This window comes from Gracilinanus agilis, chromosome 2, assembly GCF_016433145.1.
Source record: "Gracilinanus agilis isolate LMUSP501 chromosome 2, AgileGrace, whole genome shotgun sequence".
In the NCBI taxonomy this organism is placed as follows: Eukaryota; Metazoa; Chordata; class Mammalia; order Didelphimorphia; family Didelphidae; genus Gracilinanus; species Gracilinanus agilis.
The window spans coordinates 691,488,562-691,503,055 of record NC_058131.1 but is presented as its reverse complement, the minus strand read 5'-3'; the positions used below and the strand labels follow the sequence as shown (position 1 = coordinate 691,503,055).

At 47.2% G+C, this 14,494-nt stretch overlaps 1 protein-coding gene across 2 annotated transcripts in view; it reads right to left on the bottom strand.

The window, feature by feature from the left end:
- Window positions 1–959: 959 nt before the first annotated feature.
- Window positions 960–14,494, bottom strand: part of PSTPIP1 (proline-serine-threonine phosphatase interacting protein 1) — a 94,486-nt gene continuing 80,951 nt past the window's right edge. The window contains exons 12-15 of one of the 2 annotated variants that reach the window (XM_044662911.1): window positions 13,012–13,102; window positions 3,245–3,315; window positions 1,904–2,022; window positions 960–1,383 (exon numbers count right to left, since the gene is read on the bottom strand). In XM_044662911.1, the coding sequence (XP_044518846.1) occupies window positions 1,252–1,383; window positions 1,904–2,022; window positions 3,245–3,315; window positions 13,012–13,102 (413 nt within the window). In that variant the 3' untranslated portion in view covers window positions 960–1,251. The remainder of the gene's footprint in view (window positions 1,384–1,903; window positions 2,023–3,244; window positions 3,316–13,011; window positions 13,103–14,494) is intronic. The other variant, XM_044662912.1, reaches the window with a different exon arrangement.

Sequence of the window (14,494 nt, the reverse complement as noted above, 5' to 3'; positions counted from 1 at the left end):
TCTCTCTCCCTCTTGCCTCCCTTCTCAGCTCTTTCTCTGCTCTCTTTCTTCCCTCCCTCTCTTTTTCTGTTGTCTCATATTTCTCCTTCTCCCTTTCTGTCCTCTCTTTCTCTGTCTCTATGTATCTGTGTCTGTCTGTCTGTCTCTCTCACACACACACACAAACCACATACCCCACAAACTCCAGTGACTCCCTATTCCACTTAAGACAAAATTCAAACTCCTGTATGGCTCTTTCCAACCTGGTACCCCCATACATCACCTGTTCCTTCTAGTTTACACTTTAGTCTGAGTGGTTCTCACACTATTTCCCTGTCCAATCCCCAGCCCCACCATTCCTGCCCTCTATACCATTCTTGGCTCATTTTCTTCCTTTATGCCTTGCCTTATGATGACTTTCCCTCTCCTGCAAAGTTGGAAGATCCATCCAATTTTCCCCCCATCACTACAAGGGCCAGCCACCATCCCGTCTCCTCCAGATAATCCTCTCAGCTCCTCCAGTAAGGACCACATCCTCTGGCTGTGTGTGTGTGTGTGTGTGTGTGTGTGTGTGTGTGTGTTGGAGGCAGAGTCTTCTCTCCCCACATGGATGATTGATTTCTAAGGTCCTTCCCTGAGAGCTTCCTGAGGGCAGGGCTGGCACCTTCTACATCACTGCCTCACCTCTTTCAGCTCTGCCCCCAACACAGCCTAGTTCAGGACACGGCCAAGAGCTGATGGGGTAGTTGGTGATGTTTGAGCTCTGCTCCCCCAAACCCTTGCTTGGAAGATTCAGAGGTTCTGAGATCCAGAAGGGACCCGTCTCTCAGACGGGGGCTTGTAGACAGAACTACAGAGAATGTCAGATCTGGAAAGAACCTTAGAATAAAGAATGTCAGAACTGGGAGGAACCATAGAACAGAGAATGTTGGATCTGAGAAGAAACCAGAAATGATTTAATCTAACTCTTTAATTCAAAAATGGGGAGACTGAGTCTGAGAGGTTGAACAATTTGCACATATTACATTAAGGACTGAGCTGGGTCTAGCACCCAAGTCTCTCCCATGCTAGGACCTGTGCTCTTGCCACCCCACACAGCTGACTTCCCACCTCCCCAGGCCTGGCCCATTGGAAGTCATGGAGAAGGCTGAGCCAAGGCAGTGTGAGCTGCCCCAGAAACTGAGGCAGGAAGGGTTGACGGGCATCTCTTCCAGGGTGAGAGGAATGATCCAGAACAAGGCAGAGGGGAAGGACTCAAGGCTGGCTGCTCCCTTAGAGCTTCTCCAAATAGGAGCCTGGCACAAAGCCCCTTTGCCCATTCCTCTCAACCGTCCACCAGCCATCTTCTCCTTCCAGGATGACTGTCAGGATATCTCCAGCAGTGATGTCCAGTTCATCAGCATTCTGAAATAGAATCATAGGTGTTTAAGTCAATAGGACCCTCAGAGGAGCCAACCTCCCAGTCCCACAGAAGATCAAGTAGCCTCTTCTTGAATACTTCCTGCAATGAGGAGCTCATTACCCCATAAACCAGCTTGTTCTACTTTTGGGCAGTCCTGATTGCTACAGTTTTTACTTATATTGGCTGAAATCAGATTTCCTGGAACTTGCACACCCCACCTCAATGCTACTTCTAGGTCTTCCCTGGGGAGTCAAGCAAAATGTCTTTTCTTCCCAACGGGCTTTTGGATACTTGAAGACAACATCATGTCCTCCTTCCCTCCCCCCAACTGGTCTTCTCCATCCCACCCTCCAGGTCTTCCTCATTAAGGAGTTCTGATAAACTCACTTAAATTAGGGCAATAAGAGGGAAGGAAGGAAACCCGCATTTCTTAAGCACCCACTGTGTGCCAGGCACCAATACTGTCTCCTTGGATCCTCACGACAACAGTGGAGGAAACTGAAGCCATCCCGCCACACTCACCTGGGCCACATAGTCGTAAAGCACTCTGTAGTCCTGGGCCAGGGCTTCTGGGGTGCTATTAGTTTGTACAATGTCCGCATAGACAATGTCGTTCTTCTGCAGAGGAGCAGAGATGGGCCCTGCCCAAGAAAGGTGGGGTGAACATCCCTGGCACTCCCGGCCACCCCGGGAGAGGGTGAAGCCAATGGACCCCCAGCAACCTCCTGAGAAGGACCCCCTCCCCCAATCTAGACTGTAAATGCCTTGAGAGCAAAGACTTAGCTAAGGTCAGACGTAGAAAGGACCTCAGACCTCGGCTAACCCTAACCCCTTGCCGAGGCCCCCCGCCCTCCTTCTTCTCTGGCACATTTGAGATCTGGGAAGTACTTTTATTCCTCACATGTCCCCTGTGAGGCAGGCAGTGTAGACAGCATCGTTCCTGGGAGGAAACATCCTTTATTGCCATTTAGTCTCCATTGAGTCACCTGGAGCCCGGAGCAGTTACCTGACTTGCCGAGGGTCACACAGGAGGATGGTGGGTATAAGCAGGATTTCTTTGCCCAAGTCTGGCTCTCTATCCCCTAGGCTGGCTCTGTGGCCCCTTTTACCCAGAGTCCTCAGCTGCTATGGAGGGTCCCCCTTTCTCCACGCACCATTTAGATATTTCTTCTCTCCCTCTTCTTCCTCCGTTCCTCACCCTCCCCTCCCTCTGTGCCTCCAGCCCTCATTCTATACTTGACCCTCGAGCCTCTCTTGGCATAGCCCTGCTGGGGACTAGACAGAACCAGCCTGTCCCTGGGCCCTTCTCTGGGGCCCCATGTCGGGTCCACAATCATCACCCAGTCAGGGATGCCAGACTCTTGGGGGAGAGCCTCAGCTGTTCTACATGGCTTCTCAGTTTCCCTCCTACTCACTTTCCCAAATTAAACACAGATAAAGATCCCAGCTGTTGTCTGGGGCACCACCCAACCCCAGAATCTCAGGGTCTTCGAATGCCAGTGGGGCCCATAAGCCAACCTCAAATAGCATTTGGGAAGGAGCCAGAATGATGAGGGGACGCCAGGAGACCTGGGTTCCAGGCTCGGCTCTACCATGAATATGCTGCGGGACTTTTAGAAAGTCATTTCCCTTCTCTTTAGGCTTCCACCCTAAAAGGAAGAGAGCTGGCCTGGGTGATACCTTCGGTCCATTCCAGCTCCAACATCCTGGGCTGTTCCTGTGTTATATCCATGTCTCTCCTTCCATAACTCCCCTCCATGGTCCTTGTACCAAAGCCCCTCTTGGTAGTCCCACCACAGTGAGCAGGGGCCAGGACTCTCCCTTTCTACCCACTTCAACTTTTCCAGAAAGAAAGACAGTTACCTGCAGGAGGGGCAGAGGGGGTGGCATTCTCGGTAGAGTTTTTGGGGCTCCCGTGTAACAGCCCTGAGAACCTGTGGGTTCAGAAGGAAAGAAGGCTGGGAAAATTCTCTCTCAAGGCCTTAGAGACAAGTATGCAGGGTCTATAGGTTTACACTGGCTTTCTTTCTAACAGCCCCGAGAGTTGACAAGAGTAAGTTTCAGGATTCCCATTTTACAGACGGAAAACACTGAGGATCAGAGAGGGGACACAGCTAATAAGGATCAGAGCTGGGATCCCAATCATGTTCTTTTGTCACTGAGTGTTTGGGTTATGCCCATGGGTGGGCAAGGGTAAAAAATGAGGCTACAGATGTTCTCTGGGGTGCTGTGGCCAAAGCACTATGGTCAGAAGACCTGAGTTCTAGTCCTACCTCTGCCACTATGTGATAAATGGAGAAATTACTTCATCCCTTTGGGGCCTCAGTTTCTTTCTCAGGAAAATGTGAGGGTTGGATCAGGGTGCTGAATTAATCCATCAATCAATAAACATTTATTAAGCACCTACTATCTACTACGTGCGGGTTTGTTGATTGGTGGTTGCCGTCCTTGGTACCCAAAGAGGACCAAAATGACATTACCATGTTGGGGTCAATATACAATGTGTCTGACTGCGGCTGATCAAATCAATACAAGTTTGGAATCTCTACCACAGTGATACAAAGAGGCAAAAGACAATCCCTGTTCTCAAGAGCTTACATTCTAATGGAGGAGACCACATGCAAACATACATACAAAGCAAGACATATGCACATCAAATAGGAAATAATTAACAGAGGGAAGAGGGTTTGTGGAAGACTTCCTGGAGAAGGTGGGACTTAAAGAAGGCCAGAGAGGCCAGTAGATGGAGACCAGCAAGCTACCATCTGTTTTTGTCCAGCCGGGGAGTAAAGAATGGTTTAAAAAATATAAAATAAAGTCATTTGTTGTATTTCTTTAAAATTTCTTTACAAACTATTTGATGTTTGTTTTATAGAAAAATATAAAAACCAGGGGCTGCTGGGTAGCTCAGCGGATTAAGAACCAGGCCTAGAGACAGGAAGTCCTGGGTTCAAATCTGGCCTCAGACACTTCCCAGCTGGGTGACCCTGGGCAAGTCACTTGAACCCCATTGCCTACCCTTACCACTCTTCCACCTATGAGCCAATACACAGTATTGACTCCAAGATGGAAGGTAAGAGTTTAAAAAAAAAAAAATATATATATATATACCATTCTTAGCCAGATTTGGCCCATGTGCTATCATTTGCAGATCTCCAGGCTAAAATGATCTCGATGGTTTCCTCCAGCTGGGATATTCTACATCTATGAAAATGCCTTCAGTTTGAAGAACGGGAAAGTTCTCCAGCTTCTTGGCTCACTATCCTCCCCAGCCAGCTGTGAGCAGGGACTTCTCCTGTGCCCTCTCCTCCCACCATGTGCCCAGGTGTGATCCATGCCAGTTCAGCAGGACAGCAGAGCCCTACAAGATTGGGAAGTCCCTAACATTGGTCCTTGGCACTCTCCTAACTCTCCCACCTCTCCAGTGATTTTTCTTGGTCTCTCGTAGCCGTGGCTTTTCCTTAAGTACTCACCCAGTGACCCATTTCACAAGTCAGCAAACCCTCACAGTATCGTGGACTCCTCAAGCTGGAAGTGACCACCATGTTCATCCTGAGCAAGAATCCTTTCTACAGCCTCCCAGACAAGGGATCATCCAGCCTAAGTTTGAATACTTCCATTGATGAGGAGCTCACTATCTACCAAGGCAATCCATTCCTTTTTAGACAACTTGGATTATCTGGAATTTTTTCCTTTTCTCAAGCTAAAACTCACTCCCTTCTGACTTCCTATCATTGTTCCTAGACCTTTCCACTAGTGTCAAGAATACTTCTCATCTCTTTTCCAGGATGGCTCTTCAAACACTTGTAGATGGTTATCGCATCTGCCTCAAATTCTTTCTTCTTTAAGCCAAACATTCCCATTTCTTCCCCAAACTGATGATGGTAGGGTCTGGCCTCTTGTTCTCTGGCTGCATTTATAAGCATCTCAATGTCTTTCTGAAAGCATAATGCTCAAAACTGAAGACAGTATTCTAGGTGTGGCCCGACCAGGGGAGGGTAGCGCCTCTCGCCATTCCAGACCTTCTGACTCTCTTAAAACAGAGCCCTGGGGGCAAAAACTTATTTCTATTTTCCTTTTTTTTAACCTCTTATCTCCCATCTTATAATCAATACTGTGTATTGCAATAAAGGCTAGGGAATGGGATTTAAGTAACTTGCCCAAGGTCACACAGCTAGGAAGTGTTTGAGGCTAGATTTGAACCCAGGATGTCCTTATCTCTAGATCTGGCTTTCAATCCATGGAAATACCTAGCTGCCCCCTTAAATTAAGTTGTTTTGTTTTGTTTTATCCACGAGACCTTCTTTTGTTGATTCTCATTGAGCTTGTAGTCCAATAAGATCTCTGGATCTTTTTCATACAAACTGTCACTTGGCCATCTCCAACCTGTCCTCAGTCCCATTGATTTTGATTCCTGCTCTGGTTTTAACTGATGAATTGAAGGTGACCCCCATCACCCAGGGGGTATTTGGGTTTTATTTGGGAGAACTTAAAGACCCAAAAGACTAAAATTATAATAGTGAGATTTCTGGCACCATGAGAAAAAGCCTGGCACTCTTTTAGGGTCTTCCCTCTTCCCTCCCATCCTAAGCTGTCTTATATTTCTAGGTCTGGTCCTCGTGCTCTCCCCTTTCCCCTCACCATCGCGGCTGCCCTCAGGAGGGGACACTAAGTGGTGACCAATCCCTCCAGGTGACTCAGCCTTGCACTCAGGCAGGTTGTTCAAAAGTGGAATAGACTACTAGAGAGAGCATCAATCCTGGAGTCAGGAAGATCAGAGTTCAAATTCAGCCTCAGACACTTAGGAACTGTGCGATCCTTGGATAAGCCCCTTAGCCTCTGTCTGCCTCAGTTTCCTCATATGTAAAATAGGGGTAATTATAGCAGCTACCTCATAGGTAGGCTTGGTATGAGGATCAAATGAGCTAATATTCATAATATGCTTGGCACATAGTAAGCATTGTATAAGTGCCGTCTATCATTTATATTAGGAGGTACTGAGCCTCCGCATCATAGGAAGTCTTCGAGTAAAGGCTAGATGATTATTTGTAGGGGGTCCTGGTTCAATCAATGATTTCTAAGGTTCTTTCCAAATCTGAAAGTCTACAAATGGGGGAGGGGGCCCACAGAATGGGAAACCATGTAGGTTCATGGGGGGAGCCACCAGAGGGGCCCTGACAGGGGTAGGAGGCTGAGAGGTGGTGACAGGAGTAACAAATGGAAAAGACTTCTCTGTTTCACAGGTACACTCCACACGTATGGCTCAGGAGGAGTTATCACGGATTCTCCCATCCAGGGAGAACTTGGCATGTCTGAGGGATGGATGTGTCCTATCCTTTCCCACCTTAACTTCAAAAGGGCATAGGAGTCAGGATGGAGAAACAGAAAGTGCTCATATCTCAGCTTTGTTGCCCATTCCTAATGTGATGCCCGAGCCCCGAGCCCCACAGCCTGATGGGGGTCTTTGGCTCCCTGGACCAGTCCTTAGACACAGCCCTGGGCAGGGAGACATTCCAACTCAAAGGCCCCCGAGAAGGGAAAGGCCTAACAGAAATAAAGTCTAAGCCCAGAGTTCCTGAAACACCAGGTCTGGGCACCTTTAGAATGTCAGCTCCTTGAGGGCAGGTACAGATTCATTGCTGAGTGCACAGAACCTCTTACACCATAATAGGGACTTAATGGATGCCTGCTTGCTCTATTCAAGTGCATCAGGCTCTGAGCTCTTCAGGGGAAGAAGGGAAGGAGGGATGTCTTCTTCTCTCTCCTGAATGCTTTCCTGCCCCAAAGCTGGGAAAGAACCCTGACTCCTAGATTTTTAGCTTTTTAAAGAGTCCGTCTCCCCGATGACTTTTCTCTCTTTCTTTTTTAGTTTTTTTCTAGATGTTTATTGATAAGGTTAATGTCTTGAACATTTGAGAGGTTACAAGAATTTTCCTTTGTGTAAATACTGTGATTCCCATATAAAGGAGACTCAGAGTGGGGGACAAGTTTTTACAAGGTCACATAACTTAGTCAGGGCTGCAAAGGAGAATCCAGATCTTTGGACCAGAATCAATGCTCTTTTCACAATGCTAAAGCACCCAGAAATCCTGTGGAAAACCCTAGGAGCTGGGAGCAGGGGTGTAGGGGTGGCTAGCCCAGTAGGGAGGGGGCAGTAAGAGACCAAAAGTTATTCTCTGAGGGACCCATATCATGGTGTGACCCCAGGAAAATGGTCCTGAGAATCCTCGTGACATCAGCCTGTTAAGGACCAGAAATTTGTCCAGGGACCATGGACAGTGACAGGCATACACCAAAAGCACATAGATGGAGATATGTGCACACACACAAAGCTCCGCCACGCAGCAGGGAAACAAAGTCTATTTTTCTGTGACTCTGACAACAGATTGAAAGCCAGGGATGGAAATGTAGGGCAGAAGACTGGAAATGGCTCAGAAAGCCCACTGGGCTCCATAGAGGGCAGCCGGCTCTGCTCCTGGAAGCTTCTTCCCTCTGATCCCGTGACAATCTGCAGATCACCCTCCTGCTTTCTTTCAGCTTTTTGCTGGGGATCAATGAGGTCTTTTTCTAGAGATTTCAATTGGGGGAAACCTGAACCCCAAGTGCCATCACTAGGAGATAACTGTGTGCTTGTATGTGTGAACAGATGTTGAAAATCATCCTTCCTGGGCAGCTAGGAGCTCAGTGGATTGAGAAGTGGAAGGGAAGGGGTTTTGTGAATCATCATTCCACAAGTTGTTAGATGGGTGGGTGATTCAAGGGGAGATTCCTCACTCTGGCATTCAAGGCTCTCTGTGACCAATTCATTTTTTTGTCCCATGACACTCCTCCCCAGCGCAGAGACCTGTGATTTCACTGATATAGGGAATTTCTGAGTGAGCAAACTCCAGTAGGTTGGCACCTTCAGCACAGCTTCAGGGAGTTCCCTGGGCAGAAATGTCAAGTCTAACTCAGGCATATTACTGGGAAATGTTTAACAAAATAAATACTAACACAACCTAGTTACGACTCATTTATAGTTTTCCAAGTCAATAGGCAGACCCACAAGATCTGTTTCTATTTTGGTTTGGCTCTGAGGGATTGACTTTTCCAGGGTCACATAGCTAGAATGTGTCAGAGGCTCAGATCTTCTAGGCTTTGAGATCAGCTCTCTATCTACCCCGGCTCTCCTATAACTCTAGACACACTCCAGTCAAACTGCACTCCTTGCTCTCTCCCCAAATACACTCCCTTCCTGCAATCTCTGCTTTCAGAAATCTTATCCATGCTCCAAGGCTCTGCCGGTCTGCCACCTCTTCCTGGAAGCCTTCCTTGTCCTTCCTTCCCCAGCAGCTCAACCTGAAGAGCCCAGGGAGGGCGCTTTGATTTTGCCTCACATTCAAAGATCTCAAGAGATGCTCTTGACATTTGTGACCCTGTTTTGGGGTCCTCGTGGGCAGGAACATGCCTTTCTCACAGGATCATGGGATTTGGGGGCAGCACAGAGATCAATGATCTTTTCCTCCAACCCCTTATGTTACAGAAAAGGGAACAGAAGCCCAGAATGGGGAAGCCCCTCCAACTCTGACTGGGGGCCCCTCTCCACTTGTGGCTCAAAGCCTTCTCCCCCTCTAAGTCTCCCCGAGCCCTGCAGATGACAGGCATTTGCTGCATATTTGTTGAATGAATGAATAAATGAGTGAGCCGGCAGCATCTCGTGATCCGTAAAGGGATGAAGGCTCCATTCTGCCCAGGAGGCTCAGCTCCTCCCCTTTGGCAGTGAAGCAAGGCTAAGCTGTGGGGGCTTTCTAAGCCAGAGGCAGCCGTCCCTGCTGGGAAGCCCTAATGAGAGGATGAGCTGGCTGGCTGCCCGCCTGAGCTCCCCGTGATCTGAGGCTGGGGAATTCTGCCCGACTTGGTAGCTATGGAGGGAGCCAGGCTGCTCCCCGAGAGAGCAGGGCAGCATTCTCTGGGTAGCGGATGTGGAGAGTACCAGGAAGGCTCCCCCATCCCTCCCCACCCTGTACATCATAGCCAGAAATTGCCTGTTAGAGCTTCATTCCTTTGAGAGCAAGCATTGTCTTCTGTAAGTTCTTCCCAAATGCTACTCCCCCCTGCGATGGGGACCATATTGAATTCTTCATAATTCAGTGTGAATTGGTCTATTCACCAGCTTTAATCCGTGAGAGTAAGAACCTCTGACACCACGAGAAACAGAGAAGAAGGATGACTGGATTTTGAAGTCAGAAGCCCTGGGTTCAAGATTTTCCTGGGCCTCGGTTTCCCTCTCTGCAAAATGAGAGGTCTAGACTAGCTGACCTCAGAAGCCCTTCTGGCCCTTAATATTGGGATACTAAGGACCCAGGCAGGCAAACAAACTGACCTTTGTGTTGGGACTAGAATGCACCTACTCACTCACCCCAGTGAGGACTGCAGCATCCTAGATCTGTGCTTTATAAAAACGGTTACACTGAAAGAGTGAGGGGGGTGTGAAGAGAAGGCTGACCATCTGGGGGTCTCAGGAAACCTACCTTACACCAAACTTCCTGACCAAAGTCTCCCCCCTTAACTTCTCAGTGCCCAAGGTAAGGTGAGCGGCTGTCTTGTATCAGAGGAGGGAATTTCCACAATGAGAGTTCCCCACATCAGTGAAATCACAAGTCTAACCTCTCTGTCTTGGTCTGCTCATCTGTAAAATGGGGATAATGAGGGCAGCTTGGTGGCTCAGTGGATAGAGAGCCAGCGCTGGAGACAGGAGTTCTGGGTTCAAAGCTGGTCACAGACACTTCCTAGCTGTGTGACCCTGGGCAAGTCACTTAACTCCCACAGCCTAGTCCTCACTGCTCCTCTGCCTTGGAGCCAGCACTTGATATTAATTCTAAAGCAATAGGTAAGGGTTTTAAAACCAAATGGAAATAATGATATCTGCCTTGAGAGGCAGACAGTACATGGAGAGGGAACTAACTCTTTGCTCTCAGGTCAGCCACTTCACAGATCAAAGGAAATAAATGCAGGGAAGCTAGGTCCAAGTTGAGTTTGGCCTCTGACACATCTTGACTGTGTGATCCTGAGCAAGTCACTGAACCTTGGGTCCCAAGAAACTCTAGGACTATTCCTTGCAGAGAAGATGCCAATCTGCCTGGGGAGAGGGATTTTCCTCACTAGGTGGTCCTGATGCCCAGGAAAAGCATAAAACTTCCTTAAGGGCAGTTAGGAGGCACAGTGGATAAAGCACCAGCCCTGGCATCAGGAAGCTGAGCTCAAATCCAACCTCAGACACTTAATAGCTCTTTAACTCGGCAAATTACTTAACTCTGTTTGCCTCAGTTTCCTCATCTGGAAAATGACCTGGAAAAGGAAATGGCAAACCACTCTGGTATCTCTGCCAAGAAAACTCCAAATGGGGACATGAAGAGTTGAACATGACTGAACAACAAAAAATCCTTCCTTAAAGGGCTGCAGAAATGTAAGTTGGGATTACGCTTATAAAATCTAGAGGTAGCCAGGATGGGAAGAAGATGGGAAATGGCTAAATCTGAGTCACTAACAGAGCAGCTATGTGACCTTGGGCAAGTCCCTGGTCTTCAGTTATCTTTTTTTTTAATAAAATGGGCAAAACAATGCTTACTCTCTAGGATGCATGGAAAGAAAATATTTTGTAAATCTGAAAGTACTAAAGTAATGAGGAATTATTCTTTGATTTTTATTCTGGGCTCTGCTCTGGTGACAATAGGTAATTGTTTCTATCTGTTCTGACAAGAGGGGCTATGAAAAAATGAAAGTAGATGGAGAAGGAGAAAAAGAAAATAAATGTAGAAAATTAAACACTAAAAGACATGGAACTCAAATCAATGCAATGGTCAATCCTGACTTATTCCAGATGACTAATGAGAAAATACACTTCCATTATTTGGGTAGGGAGATCAGTGAACCACAGGTGCAGAACAAGGCATACACTGTTTGGATGTAGTCAATATGTCCATTTGACTTGACTAACCATACTTCTTGGGTATAAGGGAAAGAGTAACAGGGAGTGATTTTTTTAAGAGGAAGAAGGTGTCAGGAATGGATCAGCCTGACCGCAGGGCTGAGAGGAAAAAGGCAGCCAGGAAACTTGGGCGAGAAACACTCCAACTGAAGGTAACTTGGGCATGTCTGCAGGTTCCAGGTTATGAAGGTTTAGGTGTTTGTTGGAGCATTTTTTTTCCCACTCAAAGCCTGTAAAAGGATGTCAAGGAAGTTTGTAGGTGTGAACACAACACAAAACACAGAAGTTGGACAACAGGTTAAAAATCCAGACATAGAAATAAAAAACACATTCAGGAGGTGTGACAGTAAAATACGGTGCTGGTGTGACTTCACAGAGAAATAAGGGAACCATAACAGCCTCAGGTGTTTTTAAAGGTCTTCGTGGGTCATAGAGAGTCAAAAGACCACAGTTTCAGTTTCTTCCTCTACCAAATAATAGCCCTCATCCTCCCTAGAGGCTGGGGACCCAGTGAGAGGATGGATGTCAACGCTCTACTGCATTCTGCCAGACAAATGTTGGCCACCATGAACCTGAGGCTCTAGTGGGGAAGTATCTCAGCCAAAGTCATGCAGAAACAGCAGTGGAACGAGGGATGCACAGATAACAAAGGGATCAGAAGAACCTTTCCAGGGGCAGAAACCTTGGATCATTAAAATCCACTTCCTAGAAAGAACTCTATATTTTGTACCCATGGTAAATACTAGCAATTGTGTCTACAACAAAAGGCATGCTGCTGACCTTTTGTGGGAGATAATGCACGGGGTACTGCCCCATGAGGATGGGCTTGAGACCCTGGGACACAGTGAGGTCACTGATAGAGGCGACCGGGTGTGGGTCACCAAAACTCACCCCAGCCTGCCACTCAGAAGCTTCCTGGTTTGACTAATTTTTCTTGCTCTCTTGGCTTTTCTGGCCCCCAATTTTCCCTTTTCCAAAATGGAGGAAGGAGAGGTCGTGTGCCATATTGGATAGAGTTGGCCTTGGAGTCAGAAAGATATAGGCTCAAATCCAGGCTCTGGCACACACCACTGAATTTCTCAGGGCCCTTAGGTAACTCTCTAAGTCTATCAAGTTGCAGAATATTTTGAGATTTTGGCTGGGGTTGGGGGAGGGAGTTTCCTCACACCAATTAAATAATAAGTGAAAATAAAATAAAAGTCTTGTTAATGAGCTGTTAAGCTCTGTTGTTTCTTTGCTGCTAAAGGGTTGTAAGTACCACCGATACCCTCTAAATTAGGCATCATCTCAGTTCAACTACCAAGGGACAAAGACCATGCTGCTCCATCTTTGTTGTGTTTTTTTCCTGGAAAACAATAGACATTCTAACAAGGACACCAAACGCCCAATTGGATAACGGGGCAGAATCTGTAGAGAAGGATCTTTCTAAGGGATTCCAGATACAGAAAAGTTCTGTGATTTGAAGAGGAAAAAAACAACAGATAAAATAGTGGCAAGTAAAAATGCAGAATGCCCCAGAATTGCATTCTTTGGGTGGGCTGGTGCACCCTGGGATGAGATTAGATTTGGACAAATCTGAGCGTCAGATGTCCTAGCTGTCCCTTCTGGGCTTACATCAACCATCAGCCCCCCAGATCCCACCCCCACACACCCCCCTCCTCACCTCTTTATCATGCCACAAGCTGGGTAAAAATTGGGACTGTGGGAGCCTCCATTGGGGTTTCGATCATAGTAGTTCTCATAGGAAATGGGCTCTGTGTATTTGGCAGAGAAGAGAAGGAGACGAGTGGGAGGAGGCATTCATGACCAATGAAGGCATCCCCATTCCCACCCCATCACCACCATGGTCACCCCCTGCTTGCTGCCTTCTACATAATCAGTATCTTTATTAAGATGTGAACCCAGCCCTCCATATATGGTCTGGCCAGGGTAGAATACAAGACGGGTCCCCTACATTCCTGGGGGCTTTGCCTCTTCTCATCCCACCCCAGCTCCCATTTGCTTTCTTGGCCCCCCTATCACAATCTTGATTCTTATTGAGCCTGAAGCCCTTCAAACGCTTCAAACTGATGTCGAACTTCCCCATGTCTCCCCCCATCTTGTTCTCACCAAGTCCATTTCTAGTTGATAATTAGCCCTGCTGACTTTCATCCTATTCAATAAAGTGCAACATTCTAGACTGGCAAGACATTTTGGGGATTCTGACTCTGCCATCCAGGGCACTAACCAGCCCTCCCTCCCAGCCCGGAGTCTTCGACTGCCTTCCCTCTGAGACTTCCTCCAATTCATCCTTTCTATAGTCTGTATGTAGTTGTTTGCAAGCTGCCCACCCCACTAGACTGGGAGCTCCCTGTAGGCAGGGACCATCTTTGGCCTTTTTGTATCTGCAGTGCCTGGAGTAGACGCTAATAAATGCTTGTTGGCTTGACTTGAGAAGACTTCCAAGCACTCTGCTAAACTCTAAGCTCATTGTGTGTGTAGTATTCTTCAGAGCTACCAGTTCAATAATGTGTCAGAATGGAAATGAGGTTAATCTGGCAGAACCTGTTCCTGATAATGCCCTGCTGGCTCTAGACTTAACCATCTGAGGCAGATAGGAGGCAAAGTAGAGACACCACTGAAGTCAGGAAGACCTTAGCTCAAATCTAGCCTCTGTAGCCCTGGGCAAGTCATTTAACCTCTACCTCAGTTTCCTCATCTGTAAAATGGTGGCAATACTAGCAACTATTTCCCAGGGTTGTTGTGAAGCTCAAATGAAATAATAATTGTAAAGTGCTTAGCAGAGTACTTGGTACATAGTAGGTGCTATAGAAATGTTAACTATTTTAAATAGGAAGACCTGAGTTCAAATCCAGCCTAGTTGTATGACCATTGGAAAGTCACTTAACCTTTGCCTCAGTTTCCTCTACTGTAAAATGAGGATTATAGCAAGACCTATCTCCCAGGGTTGTTGGGGGATTAAATGAGATAATAACTGTAAAGTGCTTAGCACATAGTATATGCTTAAGAAATGTTTCTTTCCTCCCTCCCTCCCTTCCTTCTTTTTTTCCTTCCTTCCTTCCCTCCCTCCCTTCCTTCTTTCCTTTCTTCCATCTTTCCTTCTTCCTTCCTTCTTTCCTTCCTTCCTTCCCTTCCTTCTTTCCTTT